This window comes from Abramis brama (assembly GCF_963993115.1).
Source record: "Abramis brama genome assembly, chromosome: 18".
Classification (NCBI taxonomy): domain Eukaryota; kingdom Metazoa; phylum Chordata; class Actinopteri; order Cypriniformes; family Leuciscidae; genus Abramis; species Abramis brama.
In genome coordinates, this window is record NC_139980.1 from 34,827,970 (window position 1) to 34,843,540 (window position 15,571).

At 43.5% G+C, this 15,571-nt stretch overlaps 4 protein-coding genes across 6 annotated transcripts in view; 1 reads left to right on the forward strand and 3 right to left on the reverse strand.

Moving 5' to 3' along the window:
- Positions 1 to 15,571, forward strand: part of LOC311068298 (apolipoprotein B-100-like) — a 44,120-nt gene that overhangs the window by 20,772 nt on the left and 7,777 nt on the right. The window lies entirely within an intron of this gene.
- On the reverse strand, positions 1,025 to 3,018 carry LOC311068299 (zona pellucida sperm-binding protein 4-like). Its single transcript, XM_084090656.1, has 7 exons — positions 2,570 to 3,018; positions 2,303 to 2,490; positions 1,924 to 2,089; positions 1,658 to 1,847; positions 1,442 to 1,589; positions 1,284 to 1,356; positions 1,025 to 1,207 (listed from the first exon to the last, which is right to left on the reverse strand). Exons 1-7 carry the CDS (start codon positions 2,667 to 2,669, stop codon positions 1,131 to 1,133), a joined length of 942 nt encoding a protein of 313 aa, XP_083946782.1. The 5' UTR covers positions 2,670 to 3,018; the 3' UTR covers positions 1,025 to 1,130.
- On the reverse strand, positions 7,105 to 11,002 carry LOC311068296 (zona pellucida sperm-binding protein 4-like). Its single transcript, XM_084090648.1, has 8 exons — positions 8,605 to 11,002; positions 8,337 to 8,527; positions 8,166 to 8,263; positions 7,937 to 8,094; positions 7,668 to 7,860; positions 7,451 to 7,598; positions 7,293 to 7,365; positions 7,105 to 7,214 (listed from the first exon to the last, which is right to left on the reverse strand). The coding sequence occupies exons 1-8, from the start codon at positions 9,509 to 9,511 to the stop codon at positions 7,138 to 7,140; spliced, it is 1,845 nt and encodes a 614-aa protein (XP_083946774.1). The 5' UTR covers positions 9,512 to 11,002; the 3' UTR covers positions 7,105 to 7,137.
- On the reverse strand, positions 11,601 to 15,018 carry LOC311068767 (zona pellucida sperm-binding protein 4-like). Its single transcript, XM_084091395.1, has 9 exons — positions 13,812 to 15,018; positions 13,100 to 13,763; positions 12,832 to 13,022; positions 12,661 to 12,758; positions 12,432 to 12,589; positions 12,163 to 12,355; positions 11,946 to 12,093; positions 11,788 to 11,860; positions 11,601 to 11,709 (listed from the first exon to the last, which is right to left on the reverse strand). The coding sequence occupies exons 1-9, from the start codon at positions 14,040 to 14,042 to the stop codon at positions 11,633 to 11,635; spliced, it is 1,833 nt and encodes a 610-aa protein (XP_083947521.1). The 5' UTR covers positions 14,043 to 15,018; the 3' UTR covers positions 11,601 to 11,632.

Here is a 15,571-nt window from a genome sequence, read left to right on the forward strand (position 1 = left end):
TCATAATTGTGAGATTTAAACTCAGAATTGCAAGAAACTGGCAATTGCAAAAAAAGAATTGTGAAATGAAGTCACAATTACCTTTATATATTTTATTCCTTGGCAGAATTAAATGGTTTGAAAAAACAGAATTGCGAGAAAAGTCTGCACCCTGCAACAAAATATTGAGCTATACAGAAGCATGGGGCCCAGGTTAACAACTGGAGCTTGACAAGTAGTTAAGTTAAATGGCTTGGGCAGAAAATTGGCTTGTTTAGTTCAAGTCAAGCACCCCAGTCAGAATGAACAACCTTGCTAAAGAAAATTTAGTACTTCAGTTTAGTAGTGTGGCCCAATAAATAAAACTGAGAACAGTCACGAAAGATCCAACTCCAGTTGAAAAATAAATACCAACGAGACAGTGTTGGGTTTCATGCAATTTATTCTATCGAAATTCATGAGCCCAGTTTAACTTCTCCACTAGACACCACAGTTTGCCCACTAGAGATGGTCTTGACCTGCGTGTCCCTTCCTGTAGAAGTTGTAGAAACGAGGAGTATTCAAATACCAAATTCTTGTAGTTCCTGAAGTCGGTTTACAGCAAGCACTCACTTTTCCTAGTGCAACTTTGCTCACAGGAGCCAGAAGAGGGATGACACGCCTCTGTACTACAGTGGATGAAGATCTAACAGAGGGGGAAAGGGTTTAGCTGTAGAATTCACTATTCAACCTGCACTCATCCTTTATCCCAAGATATGATTCTATACTTGCGTGACTAAAAAAAAAAAAAACATTCCAAAAAGCCAATGAGTGACCTCAGAGGGGTTTGGGCATCAAGATATGCAGTTATGCTAGTCCAGCCATAAAGTCGTATGTAAAGCCTCAAACAGACAGAAGCCAAAACCTTAATTTGATATGTGAAACATGAACAGGGGCCCCAAGTTAAAAACTAGAACTTGGCAAATAGTAGAGTTAGTGGCTTAGGCAGAAACTTGGCTTGTTTAGTTCAAGTCAAGAATCTCAATGCACAAAAGAAAAAGGTTTAGTAGTGCAAAAGTCAAACTGAGAACAGTCATGAAACATACAACTCAGACAGAAATGAATACCAAAGAAACATGTTGAGTTCATGAAATTTATTAAAACACTTAAATTCACTTGACCAGGTTAACTTGTCCACTAGACACCACAGTTTGCCCACTAGAGATGGTCTTGATGTGCGCATCTCTTCCTGTAAAGTGGTAGAAGCATGAGGGGCATTTAAATAAATTCTCAGTTCCTGAAGTCAACTTACAGCAAGCACTCACTTTTCCTAGTGCAACTTTGCTCACAGGAGCCAGAGGAGGGATGGCACACCGCTGTACTACAGTGGATGAAGATCTAACAGAGGAGGAAAGGGTTAAGCCATAAAATTCACTGTAAAAAGCACTAATATCATGGGTTGAGGTAAGGCTGCAGAGCATACGGTTTCCTGCAGAGGAGCCAGTGATGCTGGATCTACAAATGTGAACATCTTCACAACAAAGCGCTTGTAGTGGGTCAGGAACTGAAGACCAGATGATCCAGCCACTGGAACCAATGTGGTCAGGTAACGATCATCCTGGTAAGGGCATCTGAAAGGCAAAGAGGCAGTCAGAAATGCCTTACAGCACACTAGATGGATAAAGATGGCCTTACTCACCCATCAACCAGAAGATCCCATTGGGGTAGACTGAGTGGACTGGGGGTTGATGTCACCCAGCAATGTCCCAGCATCAGGACAATGTTGGGGTCGGTCCTCTCCAAAATGTGCACCTCAACATACACAGGCTCCCGCAGGACTTTAGTAACTGGATAATCAGCATCACTGTAGTAGGTGTACGCCTCATCCCCTGAGGAAGAATGCAGTGTTTAACTAGAAACTGGAGCTTTAGAAAGGCTTTAGGCATACTTGGGACCAACACTTACCTTCTGCACAGCCTTTGGTGACACATTGACCATTTGCCAGTCTAAGCTCCACCCTGAGGGGTCCAGGAGCAGCTACTGGTGGAGGTGGAGGAACGGTGTTGACCTCCACAACCAGAGCTTCCACAGAGGTACCAGAGTACCTACACTGGAAGAGAAGCCTGGAAAGCTACAAACGATAAGCTTGTAGCATTTGTCAATGATCCACATTTATGATAAAGCATACATCACTTACTCAAAATGGCTGTCCCTTGTAATGGAACCAAGTGGTCCAATACCCACTTCATACACCACATATCCACTGTCCTCCAGCAAATAGTATCATTGTTAGCATCCAATCCATTCTAAGCCATGCAGAACAAAACCACTAGCAGCTACTCACCATCATGCTTGTGCCACATGCAGTGACAGGGAACTGGTATATAGCAAAGAAAGGTGTGGATCCCACAGGACTGCAAGCTGGATCACTTCCACCCAGGAGACGGACTGAATCCAGGCTCAATCGAGGCAGCGTAACATCTCTAGCCACCACTACCACAAACTGACCATCTCTTATACACTGGACAGTCACTGGAACATGTTACAAGAGCAGGTCATTGCTGAGGATCAGTTTAACATGAATGCCTCTACATTGACTCTACACTCTTACCTGCCTTCCCATAGTAACACTGCTTCTCCGTTAAAGCAGCAGTTGATAGCAGCACACTCAGCACCACTGATACCAGGTGGTCCACATTGAATCTGCTCATAATCAGCTACAGTACATTTGTCAAGGGGCTCTGCCTGTGCCACTGGCTGCTTAGGCAGAAACTGCTGAGGAAACTGTTGACTAGCTTGTTGTTGAAATGGCTTTTGAACCTGCTGAGAAAATGGTTGACTAGCTTGCTGTTGAACCTGCTGAGGAAACCATTGACTAGCTTGCTGTTGAACTGGCTTTTGAAACCGCTGGTCAGTTTGCTGGAACATCAGAGCTTGAGGATTCTGGGGCAGATCACTCCACTTCGGAACAGCATGACTGAACGCACAGAACCAAACACAAAGTACCAGAGACTGAACAGCACACCAACTTCCTGCCATTGTTCAACAGCTAGTCACACTGCTGAGGTGCTGCCCTTTAGTCTTTTTGTACTCTACAGACTTTGGCTAATTAATGATAATCCCTCACTCTTCATTAACAGTCATGATTCTCCAGACTTGCACGAGTGGGAGTTTATGCAACTAGGTGATTCTATTGTTTCTTAAAAGTCAATTTTTCCCTTTTGAACATACATAAAACCACATTGAGCTGAATTCAGAATAATATGCTAGTACTATTTCTGCCATTCTTTTTCCCCCTTTGAAACACATCATAGTTTTCTTATGGCAATAAGCCTGTATATTTTAAGAAAGTTTAAAGGGATACTTCACCTATGGAATGATGAATGTGTATTTAAAACGGGTCATTTATGTAGTAGAAATGTGAAATTATTTTTGAATTTGGAGCCTTCTAGACTGAGAAAAGCCAGAAAATGTATTTTTGGCTCATGTGGATGAAAGACAACAACTCCCAGAATGCACTAGCTTCGCTGCCCTACGAGGCCACTCCCAAGCCACGCCTACCGGTAAGAGAGCGCAGTTAAACAACTAGGCTAGGCTACTAGTTGACTCAAAACTTAAAAGACGGCGTTTTATCGTGAATCTGTGACGAGTCTGCCCGGGATTTCGAGATCGCCCAAAATGTCCGGGATTCGGCTTTTGTCAGCCATTACATATGTAGGATTATCCTTGAACAGTCCATTTCATATGAACCCAACACCGCATTCCACAGTTTGGAACGATTCCCCATTGAACCATTAGTAAGTCATAAAACAAAGTCATGGTGCCAAGATGGCTAAAGGAGATGTCACCCCCCTTTCCATTTTTGTGCCTGTCTAATCTCATACCAGCGATGCCAGGACAGCAGGAAAAGATTTCTCTTTGTTCCCCAAACTTAAGACCAAATGGCCAAGAAACCCTGTGGTGACCCCAATGCATAAATCCACAGCCTTATCAGAAAACGAAGGATGCTAAGGCATTCCTATGGCCCAGAATCACCACAAACCTTAAACCAGGGGGACACCTCCTTTCTGCAGCTGTAAATTCCAGAGACTTTTGTCTCCAAAACCAATAGACTGAAATTAACCCACTTGTGGTTTAATACAAACAACGGTCTCAAAATTGCTTCCAATAAGCTGAATTGATCACCAGTATTTACCTCACATATATCTTAAGTATCATGTATGTTTTATATAACCTGTGGAGTTCATTCTGTGTGTTTAACTTTCATTACAGCCTATTTGTAGGGTTTTCTACCTTAGTTATAGGAACTAATCACCAGAAGTTGCCTCATACATGTGTATTCTCTGTATTATGTATGCTTTATATTACTCAAGTTAATTTTGTGTGTTAAACACTTATCACAGCTAAATCCTTATTTACTTCCACCTCAACTATGGGAAGTATGTATTTTGGTACCTACTTGATGGGTAAATGATTTCTAGAATTTTGATATAAAGTAGATGTGTGTAGGATGCACCATATTTAAGCTATTAAGTTTGCTTATTAAAGCGTTTAACTAAACTCTCAGGAGTTTGGGCAAACGCGATCACGTGGACATTACGCTAATTACATGCAAGAACCGGAGAACGGGGCGTAGGTCCCGCCCAAGACAATATCTGATTGGCTGTCGCACTAGGAAGGACGGGTGAGATGGACACGCTTATAACCCAATGACAAGCAGCTATGCGTTGCTTTTTGCCTTGCTTTTTCAGTGACTTCTGCTCTTGCCTATGTTTGTGCTGACCTTTCCATCGTCCAGCGTGTATGCTTACATACTCTTCAAACCACCAAGAGCTCACTCAAAACTCATCAACTTTTCCATAAGATCCTTCGTTGAACTTCGTCAAAGAAAACCCTCTCAGAGTCGCTCCAGACTCAGAGGAAACTCCGTTGCATAGCAACCCGCAATCCAGGAAATCCTGCGAACTAAGCGCCACCCGGCAAAGCCAACCAACCACTCACCATCGAGTGCTGTCCCTCAGAACGCATCATCGACCGACTGCCAGCCAATCAGCGCCAGTGATTCCCTCTCCAGCAACTTCGTTACAGAAGGGAACGCATGCGCCCAGGAACATCCAAACGCAAGTACACAATATCTCCTAATTCTGGCTGAACTGGTGCAACTCTTATTAAGAAAACGAACTAAGATTAAAGTGCTAGTAGATTGATTCTCTCAGGTTGCGGTCAAGAAATAGTGTCTAACGCTAGACATTTGGGACTCCATTCACCCTCCGTTAATAACATCACTTTTCTCTGTCACTGTTTGAATGAATGTTTGTGTGTTTTCGTTAGTTTAGTTTGTGTGTATTAGAGTAGTTCAATAAAGTCTTGGTTGATTTTACATACAAGCGTCTTGTGCTGTACGTGTGCTTACAAGTTACTGCCTTAAACTGTAGATTCTGTTACCTTGCTCATAATCAGTTATCATGATTTTATGATATTATTATCGTAGGCCACGGGATAATATTCTGTCCAGAATTGATGAAATACCCTAATCTCAATTTATCGGTGGACGAATAGTTGATAAAGTGTTAAATATTAATTCTGAATAATTTGCATATTAATTCGGTATTCACTGTAATTCAACCCCCTTTGAGTTATATTGATCCTAATTCCCTTATTAATCTTACACATACAGTCGCCATTCATTATGTTTACTGTGGCAAGCAGGACGAGGCTGAGGGGCGCGGGAGAACGGCACGAGGCCGGTGGTGTGATTACTGATGAGCGACACCAGTCTCGTAGGCTCTCTCTCATGGAGGAGCGGGAATTTTCTTAGCAATGCTAAAACGCACATCAACCGATCACTTATTTAGCGTTCATGTAAATACTACATTCAGATTCACCAATCGGAATTAATTCAGTTAGACTGAAACAAAAGGTGTGCATGTAAACAATGAATGGCAACTGTAGAAAGCAAAAGCCAAATCCCAGACATTTTGGACGATCTCGACGGCCGAAAAAAAAAAAGAGGATGGTAACCCCTACTACTCAGCTTTCTTCACAGAACAAGAGCCTGATAGCTTAGCTTCCAAAAAAAGATGGCTGACACTATTTGTACATTCTGTGAGTGAGATCCCACCCCCTATGGGTGGGTTGAAAACATGCGGAACTAGCTCCTAGCACTGGCTGTAGTTTCTAGCCTCCGGCCAAAAAGTCCTCCGATGACGCAAAATGACGTTTTTTGCGTCAGGATTTTTTCCAGACAAAAAATACATAAATCTCTCATCTCAGGGGGATATGAGGGAGGGAAGCACAGTAATTCAAAAATACTACAGGTTTTCTACTGATACAAAGCTTAATGCTGAAGTATCCCTTTAAATCACACCTGCTAGCGCACTTAAATGTTTACGTACTAGGTCAGCGGTAGAGTACACCGTTTTGTGGCTGTTCGAACATCCAACCACATGAGCATCTACTCTATGAAAGCAATCTGGTCGAATGTGTTGGACTACCTCTGGAAGGGGCCACAAATAAACAAGCTAAAAAAAAAAAAAAAAAAAAAAAAAAAAAAAAAAAAAAAAAAAAAAATCGCCTTTTTACACCTTCATTTACCACAGTCCACCTGTGATCCAATTTACAAAAATGCTTTTTAGTACCAGGTGTAAACAAGGTCTTGGACAGCTACCTAGTTGGGATACAACAGTTAAGGGATTAATGCTCAAGTAGTCCAAATTACTGGGACTAGCCTGAAAAAGAAAAAAAATCAGCATCAACCTGCACTCATCCTTTATCACAAGATATGATTCTATACTTGCATGACTAAATAAGCATTCCAAAAACCCAACGAGTGACCTCAAAGGGGTTTGGGCATCAAGATATGCAGTTATGCTAGTCCAGCCATAAAGTCGTATGTAAAGCCTCAAACAGACAGAAGCTAAAACCTTAATTTGATATGCAAAACATGAACAGGGGCCCAAGTTAACGACTAGAACTTGGGAAAGTTAAATGGCTTAGGCAGAAACTTGGCTTGTTTAGTTCAAGTCAAGAATCTCAATGCACAAAGAAAATGGTTTAGCAGTGCAGAAGTCAAACTGAGAACAGTCATGAAACGTACAACTCCAGACAGAAATGAATAACAGAAATGAATACCAAAGAGAAACATGTTGAATTTCATGAAGTTTATTAAAACACTTAAATTCACTTGACCAGGTTAACTTGTCCACTAGACACCACAGTTTGCCCACTAGAGATGGTCTTGACATGCGCATCTCTTCCTGTAAAAAGTGGTAGAAGCATGAGGAGCATTTAAATCAATTCTCAGTTCCTGAAGTCAACTTACAGCAAGCACTCACTTTTCCTAGTGCAACTTTGCTCACAGGAGCCAGAGGAGGGATGGCACACCGCTGTACTACAGTGGATGAAGATCTAACAGAGGGGGAAAGGGTTAAGCCATAGAATTCACCGTAAAAAGCACTAATATTAAGGGCTGAGGTAAGGCTGCAGAGCATACGGTTTCCTGCAGAGGAGCCAGTGATGCTGGATCTACAAATGTGAACATCTTCACAACAAAGCGCTTGTAGTGGGTCGGGAACTGAAGACCAGATGATCCAGCCACTGGAACCAATGTGGTCAGGTAACGATCATCCTGATAAGGGCATCTGAAAGGCAAAGAGGCAGTCAGAAATGCCTTACAGCACACTAGATGGATAAAGACTGGCCTTACTCACCCATCAACCAGAAGATCCCATTGGGGTAGACTGAGTGGACTGGGGGTTGATGTCGCCCAGCAACGTCCCAGCATCAGGACAATGTTGGGGTCGGTCCTCTCCAAAATGTGCACCTCAACAAACACAGGCTCCCGCAGGACTTTTGTAACTGGATAATCAGTGTCACTGTAGTAGGACGTGTACGCCTCGTCCCCTGAGGAAGAATGCAGTGTTTAACTAGAAACTGGAGTTTTAGAAAGGCTTTAGGCATACTTGGGACCAACACTTACCTTCTGCACAGCCTTTGGTGACACATTGACCATTTGCCAGTCTAAGCTCCACCCTGAGGGGTCCAGGAGCAGCTACTGGTGGAGGTGGAGGAACGGTGTTGACCTCCACAACCAGAGCTTCCACAGAGGTACCAGAGTACCTACACTGGAAGAGAAGCCTGGACAACAAACAGTCAGCTTGTAGCATTGGTCAATGATTCACATTTATGATAAAGCATACATCACTTACTCAAAATGGCTGTCCCTTGTAATGGAACCAAGTGGTCCGATACCCACTTCATATGAGGAGATCATTCTGTTTTCATACACCACATATCCACTGTCCTCCTGCAAATAGTAACATTGTTGGCATCCAATCCATTCTAAGCCATGCAGAACAAGACCACAAGCAGCTACTCACCATCATGCTTGTGCCACATGCAGTGACAGGGAACTGGTATATAGCAAAGAAAGGTGTGGATCCCACAGGACTGCAAGCTGGATCACCACTTCCACCCAGGAGACGGACTGAATCCAGGCTCAATCGAGGCAGCGTAACATCTCTAGCCACCACTACCACAAACTGACCATCTCTTATACACTGGACAGTCACTGGAACATGTTACAAGAGCAGGTCATTGCTGAGGATCAGTTTAACATGAATGCCTCTACGTTGACTACACTCTTACCTGCCTTCCCATAGTAACACTGCTGTCCGTTAAAGCAGCAGTTGATAGCAGCACACTCAGCACCACTGATACCAGGTGGTCCACATTGAATCTGCTCATAATCAGCTACAGTACATTTGTCAAGGGGCTCTGCCTGTGCCACTGGCTGCTTAGGCAGAAACTGCTGAGGAAACTGTTGACCCTGCTGAGGAAACTGTTGACCAGCTTGCTGTTGACCCTGCTGAGGAAACTGTTGACTAGCTTGCTGTTGAACTGGCTTTTGAACCTGCTGAGAAAACCATTGACTAGCTTGCTGTTGACCCTGCTGAGGAAACTGTTGACTAGCTTGCTGTTGACCCTGCTGAGGAAACTGTTGACTAGCTTGCTGTTGAACTGGCTTTTGAACCTGCTGAGAAAACCATTGACTAGCTTGCTGTTGACCCTGCTGAGGAAACTGTTGACTAGCTTGCTGTTGACCCTGCTGAGAAAACTGTTGACTAGCTTGCTGTTGACCCTGCTGAGGAAACTGTTGACTAGCTTGCTGTTGAACTGGCTTTTGAACCTGCTGAGAAAACCATTGACTAGCTTGCTGTTGACCAGCTTGCTGTTGACCCTGCTGAGAAAACTGTTGACTAGCTTGCTGTTGACCCTGCTGAGGAAACCGTTGACTAGCTTGCTGTTGAACTGGCTGTTGAACCTGCTGAGGAAACTGTTGACTAGCTTGCTGTTGAAATGGCTTTTGAACCTGCTGAGGAAACCATTGACCAGATTGCTTTTGAACTGGCTTTTGAAACCGCTGGTCAGTTTGCTGGAACATCAGAGCTTGAGGAGTCTGGGGCAAATCACTCCACTTCGGAACAGCATGACTGAACGCACAGAACCAAACACAAAGTGCCAGAGACTGAACAGCACACCAACTTCCTGCCATTGTTCAACAGCTAGTCACACTGCTGAGGTGCTGCCCTTTGGTCTTTTTGTACTCTACAGACTTTGGATAATTAATGATAATCCCTCCCTCTTCATTAACAGTCATGATTCTCCAGACTTGCACGAGTGGGAGTTTATGCAACTAGGTGATTCTATTGTTTCTTAAAAGTCAATTTTTCCCTTTTGAACATACATAAAACCACATTGAGCTGAATTCAGAATAGTATGCTAGTACTATTTCTGCCATTCTGAATCCAGCCTTTGTTATATTAGATGTTTTAGCTATTCTGGATTGTTTTGTTTTTTTCCCCTTTGAAACACATTTTTCTTATGGCAACAAGCCTGTATATTTTAAGAAAGTTTAAAGGGATACTTCACCTCTGGAACGATGAATGTGTATTTAAAATGGGTCATTTATGTAGTAGAAATGTGAAATTATTTTTGAATTTGGAGCCTTCTAGACTGAGAAAAGCCAGAAAATGTATTTTTGGCTCATGTGGATGAAAGACAACAACTCCCAGAATGCACTTGCTTCGCTGCCCTACGAGGCCACTCCCAAGCCACGCCTACTGGTAAGAGCGCAGTTAAACAACTAGGCTAGGCTACTAGTTGACTCAAAACTTAAAAGACGCTGTTTTATCGTGAGTCTCCGTGACGAGTCTGCCCGGGATTTCGAGATCGCCCAAAATGTCCGGGATTCGGCTTTTGTCACCCATTACATACAGTCGCCATTCATTATGTTTACTGTGGCGAGCAGGACGAGGCTGAGGGGCGCGGGAGAACGGCACGAGGCCGGTGGCGTGATTACTGATGAGGTCTCGTAGGCTATCTCTCAACGGAGGAGCGGGAATTTTCTTAGCAATGGTAAAACACACATCAACCGATCACTTGTTTAGCGTTCATGTAAACACTACATTCAGATTCACCAATCGGAATGAATTCAGTTAGACTGAAACAAAAGGTGTGCATGTAAACAATGAATGGCAACTGTAGAAAGCAAAAGCCAAATCCCGGACATTTTGGACGATCTCGACGGCCGGAAAAAAAGAGGATGGTAACCCCTACTACTCAGCTTTCTCCACAGAACAAGAGCCTGATAGCTTAGCTTCCAAAAAAAGATGGCTGACACTATTTGTACATTCTGTGAGTGAGATCCCACCCCCTATGGGTGGGTTGAAAACATGCGGAACTAGCTCCTAGCACTGGCTGTAGTTTCTAGCCTCTGGCCAAAAATCTCTCATCTCAGGGGGATATGAGGGAGGGAAGCACATTCATTTGAAAATACTACAGGTTTTCTACTGATACAAAGCTTAATGCTGAAGTATCCCTTTAAATCACACCTGCTAGCGCACTTCTTAAAGGTTTACGTACTAGGTCAGCAGTAAGTACACCGTTTTGTGGCTGTTCAAACATTCAACCACATGAGCATCTACTCTATGAAAGCAATCTGGTCGAATGTGTTGGACTACCTCTGGAAGGGGCCACAAATAAACAAGCTAAAAAAAAAAAAATCCCCTTTTTACACCTTCATTTACCACAGTCCACCTGTGATCCAATTTACAAAAATGCTTTTTAGTACCAGGTGTAAACAAGGTCTTGGACAGCTACCTAGTTGGGATACAACAGTTAAGGGATTAATGCTCAAGTAGTCCAAATTACTGGGACTAGCCTGAAAAAAAAAAGAAAATCAGTATCAACCTGCACTCATCCTTTATCACAAGATATGATTCTATACTTGCATGACTAAATAAGCATTCCAAAAAACCCAACGAGTGACCTCAAAGGGGTTTGGGCATCAAGATATGCAGTTATGCTAGTCCAGCCATAAAGTCGTATGTAAAGCCTCAAACAGACAGAAGCTAAAACCTTAATTTGATATGCAAAACATGAACAGGGACCCAAGTTAACGACTAGAACTTGGCAAAGTTAAATGGCTTAGGCAGAAACTTGGCTTGTTTAGTTCAAGTCAAGAATCTCAATGCACAAAGAAAATGGTTTAGTAGTGCAGAAGTCAAACTGAGAACAGTCATGAAACGTACAACTCCAGAGAGAAATGAATAACAGAAATGAATACCACAGAGAAACATGTTGAATTTCATGAAGTTTATTAAAACACTTAAATTCACTTGACCAGGTTAACTTGTCCACTAGACACCACAGTTTGCCCACTAGAGATGGTCTTGACATGCGCATCTCTTCCTGTAAAAAGTGGTAGAAGCATGAGGGGCATTTAAATCAATTCTCAGTTCCTGAAGTCAACTTACAGCAAGCACTCACTTTTCCTAGTGCAACTTTGCTCACAGGAGCCAGAGGAGGGATGGCACACCGCTGTACTACAGTGGATGAAGATCTAACAGAGGGGGAAAGGGTTAAGCCATAGAATTCACTGTAAAAAGCACTAATATTAAGGGTTGAGGTAAGGCTGCAGAGCATACGGTTTCCTGCAGAGGAGCCAGTGATGCTGGATCTACAAATGTGAACATCTTCACAACAAAGCGCTTGTAGTGGGTCGGGAACTGAAAACCAGATGATCCAGCCACTGGAACCAATGTGGTCAGGTAACGATCATCCTGATAAGGGCATCTGAAAGGCAAAGAGGCAGTCAGAAATGCCTTACAGCACACTAGATGGATAAAGACTGGTCTTACTCACCCATCAACCAGAAGATCCCATTGGGGTAGACTGAGTGGACTGGGGGTTGATGTCGCCCAGCAACGTCCCAGCATCAGGACAATGTTGGGGTCGGTCCTCTCCAAAATGTGCACCTCAACAAACACAGGCTCCCGCAGGACTTTTGTAACTGGATAATCAGTGTCACTGTAGTAGGACGTGTACGCCTCGTCCCCTGAGGAAGAATGCAGTGTTTAACTAGAAACTGGAGTTTTAGAAAGGCTTTAGGCATACTTGGGACCAACACTTACCTTCTGCACAGCCTTTGGTGACACATTGACCATTTGCCAGTCTAAGCTCCACCCTGAGGGGTCCAGGAGCAGCTACTGGTGGAGGTGGAGGAACGGTGTTGACCTCCACAACCAGAGCTTCCACAGAGGTACCAGAGTACCTACACTGGAAGAGAAGCCTGGACGACAAACAGTCAGCTTGTAGCATTGGTCAATGATTCACATTTATGATAAAGCATACATCACTTGCTCAAAATGGCTGTCCCTTGTAATGGAACCAAGTGGTCCGATACCCACTTCATATGAGGAGATCATTCTGTTTTCATACACCACATATCCACTGTCCTCCTGCAAATAGTAACATTGTTGGCATCCAATCCATTCTAAGCCATGCAGAACAAAACCACAAGCAGCTACTCACCATCATGCTTGTGCCACATGCAGTGACAGGGAACTGGTATATAGCAAAGAAAGGTGTGGATCCCACAGGACTGCAAGCTGGATCACCACTTCCACCCAGGAGACGGACTGAATCCAGGCTCAATCGAGGCAGCGTAACATCTCTAGCCACCACTACCACAAACTGACCATCTCTTATACACTGGACAGTCACTGGAACATGTTACAAGAGCAGGTTATTGCTGAGGATCAGTTTAACATGAATGCCTCTACGTTGACTACACTCTTACCTGCCTTCCCATAGTAACACTGCTGTCCGTTAAAGCAGCAGTTGATAGCAGCACACTCAGCACCACTGATACCAGGTGGTCCACATTGAATCTGCTCATAATCAGCTACAGTACATTTGTCAAGGGGCTCTGCCTGTGCCACTGGCTGCTTAGGCAGAAACTGCTGAGGAAACTGTTGACTAGCTTGCTGTTGACCCTGCTGAAGAAACTGTTGACTAGCTTGCTGTTGACCCTGCTGAGGAAACTGTTGACCAGCTTGCTGTTGACCCTGCTGAGGAAACTGTTGACCAGCTTGCTGTTGACCCTGCTGAGGAAACTGTTGACTAGCTTGCTGTTGAACTGGCTTTTGAACCTGCTGAGAAAACCATTGACTAGCTTGCTGTTGACCCTGCTGAGGAAACTGTTGACTAGCTTGCTGTTGACCCTGCTGAGAAAACTGTTGACTAGCTTGCTGTTGACCCTGCTGAGGAAACTGTTGACTAGCTTGCTGTTGAACTGGCTGTTGAACCTGCTGAGGAAACTGTTGACTAGCTTGCTGTTGAAATGGCTTTTGAACCTGCTGAGGAAACCATTGACTAGCTTGCTGTTGACCCTGCTGAGGAAACTGTTGACTAGCTTGCTGTTGACCCTGCTGAGAAAACTGTTGACTAGCTTGCTGTTGACCCTGCTGAGGAAACTGTTGACTAGCTTGCTGTTGAACTGGCTGTTGAACCTGCTGAGGAAACTGTTGACTAGCTTGCTGTTGAAATGGCTTTTGAACCTGCTGAGGAAACCATTGACCAGATTGCGTTTGAACTGGCTTTTGAAACCGCTGGTCAGTTTGCTGGAACATCAGAGCTTGAGGAGTCTGGGGCAGATCACTCCACTTCGGAACAGCATGACTGAACGCACAGAACCAAACACAAAGTGCCAGAGACTGAACAGCACACCAACTTCCTGCCATTGTTCAACAGCTAGTCACACTGCTGAGGTGCTGCCCTTTGGTCTTTTTGTACTCTACAGACTTTGGATAATTAATGATAATCCCTCCCTCTTCATTAACAGTCATGATTCTCCAGACTTGCACGAGTGGGAGTTTATGCAACTAGGTGATTCTATTGTTTCGTAAAAGTCATTTTTTCCCTTTTGAACATACATAAAACCACATTGAGCTGAATTCAGAATAGTATGCTAGTACTATTTCTGCCATTCTGAATCCAGCCTTTGTTATATTAGATGTTTTAGCTATTCTGGATTGTTTTGTTTTTTTCCCCTTTGAAACACATTTTTCTTATGGCAACAAGCCTGTATATTTTAAGAAAGTTTAAAGGGATACTTCACCTCTGGAACGATGAATGTGTATTTAAAATGGCTCATTTATGTAGTAGAAATGTGAAATTATTTTTGAATTTGGAGCCTTCTAGACTGAGAAAAGCCAGAAAATGTATTTTTGGCTCATGTGGATGAAAGACAACAACTCCCAGAATGCACTTGCTTCGCTGCCCTACGAGGCCACTCCCAAGCCACGCCTACTGGTAAGAGCGCAGTTAAACAACTAGGCTAGGCTACTATATTGACTCAAAACTTAAAAGACGCTGTTTTATCGTGAGTCTCCGTGACGAGTCTGCCCGGGATTTCGAGATCGCCCAAAATGTCCGGGATTCGGCTTTTGTCAGCCATTACATACAGTCGCCATTCATTATGTTTACTGTGGCGAGCAGGACGAGGCTGAGGGGCGCGGGAGAACGGCACGAGGCCGGTGGCGTGATTACTGATGAGGTCTCGTAGGCTATCTCTCACGGAGGAGCGGGAATTTTCTTAGCAATGGTAAAACACACATCAACCGATCACTTGTTTAGCGTTCATGTAAACACTACATTCAGATTCACCAATTGGAATGAATTCAGTTAGACTGAAACAAAAGGTGTGCATGTAAACAATGAATGGCAACTGTAGAAAGCAAAGGCCAACTAGGCCCTTAACTGTTGTATCCCAACTAGGTAGCTGTCCAAGACCTTGTTTACACCTGGTACTAAAAAGCATTTTTGTAAATTGGATCACAGGTGGACTGTGGTAAATGAAGGTGTAAAAAGGGGATTTTTTTTTTTAGCTTGTTTATTTGTGGCCCCTTCCAGAGGTAGTCCAACACATTCGACCAGATTGCTTTCATAGAGTAGATGCTCATGTGGTTGAATGTTCGAACAGCCACAAAACGGTGTACTTACTGCTGACCTAGTACGTAAACCTTTAAGAAGCATTCCAAAAACCCAACGAGTGACCTCAAAGGGGTTTGGGCATCAAGATATGCAGTTATGCTAGTCCAGCCATAAAGTCGTATGTAAAGCCTCAAACAGACAGAAGCTAAAACCTTAATTTGATATGCAAAACATGAACAGGGGCCCAAGTTAACGACTAGAACTTGGCAAAGTTAAATGGCTTAGGCAGAAACTTGGCTTGTTTAGTTCAAGTCAAGAATCTCAATGCACAAAGAAA

What these genes read in the sequence shown, in the direction of transcription:
- LOC311068299 (XM_084090656.1), bottom strand. Translation starts at nt 2,669, where the DNA reads ATGAGCAGATTCAATGTGGACCACCTGGTATCAGTGGTGCTGAGTGTG. An exon ending in CATGTGGCACAAGCATGATG is followed by an intron (nt 2,090 to 2,302) that starts GTGAGTAGCTGC and finishes TATCGTTTGTAG; the next exon opens with CTTTCCAGGCTTCTCTTCCA. An exon ending in GCAAAGTTGCACTAGGAAAA is followed by an intron (nt 1,208 to 1,283) that starts GTGAGTGCTTGC and finishes ACCACTTTACAG; the next exon opens with GAAGAGATGCGCACATCAAG.
- LOC311068296 (XM_084090648.1), bottom strand. Translation starts at nt 9,511, where the DNA reads ATGGCAGGAAGTTGGTGTGCTGTTCAGTCTCTGGCACTTTGTGTTTGG. An exon ending in GTGTTACTATGGGAAGGCAG is followed by an intron (nt 8,528 to 8,604) that starts GTAAGAGTGTAG and finishes AACATGTTCCAG; the next exon opens with TGACTGTCCAGTGTATAAGA. An exon ending in CACCAAAGGCTGTGCAGAAG is followed by an intron (nt 7,861 to 7,936) that starts GTAAGTGTTGGT and finishes ATTCTTCCTCAG; the next exon opens with GGGACGAGGCGTACACGTCC.
- LOC311068767 (XM_084091395.1), bottom strand. Translation starts at nt 14,042, where the DNA reads ATGGCAGGAAGTTGGTGTGCTGTTCAGTCTCTGGCACTTTGTGTTTGG. An exon ending in GTGTTACTATGGGAAGGCAG is followed by an intron (nt 13,023 to 13,099) that starts GTAAGAGTGTAG and finishes AACATGTTCCAG; the next exon opens with TGACTGTCCAGTGTATAAGA. An exon ending in TGGCTCCTCTGCAGGAAACC is followed by an intron (nt 11,861 to 11,945) that starts GTATGCTCTGCA and finishes CCCCTCTGTTAG; the next exon opens with ATCTTCATCCACTGTAGTAC.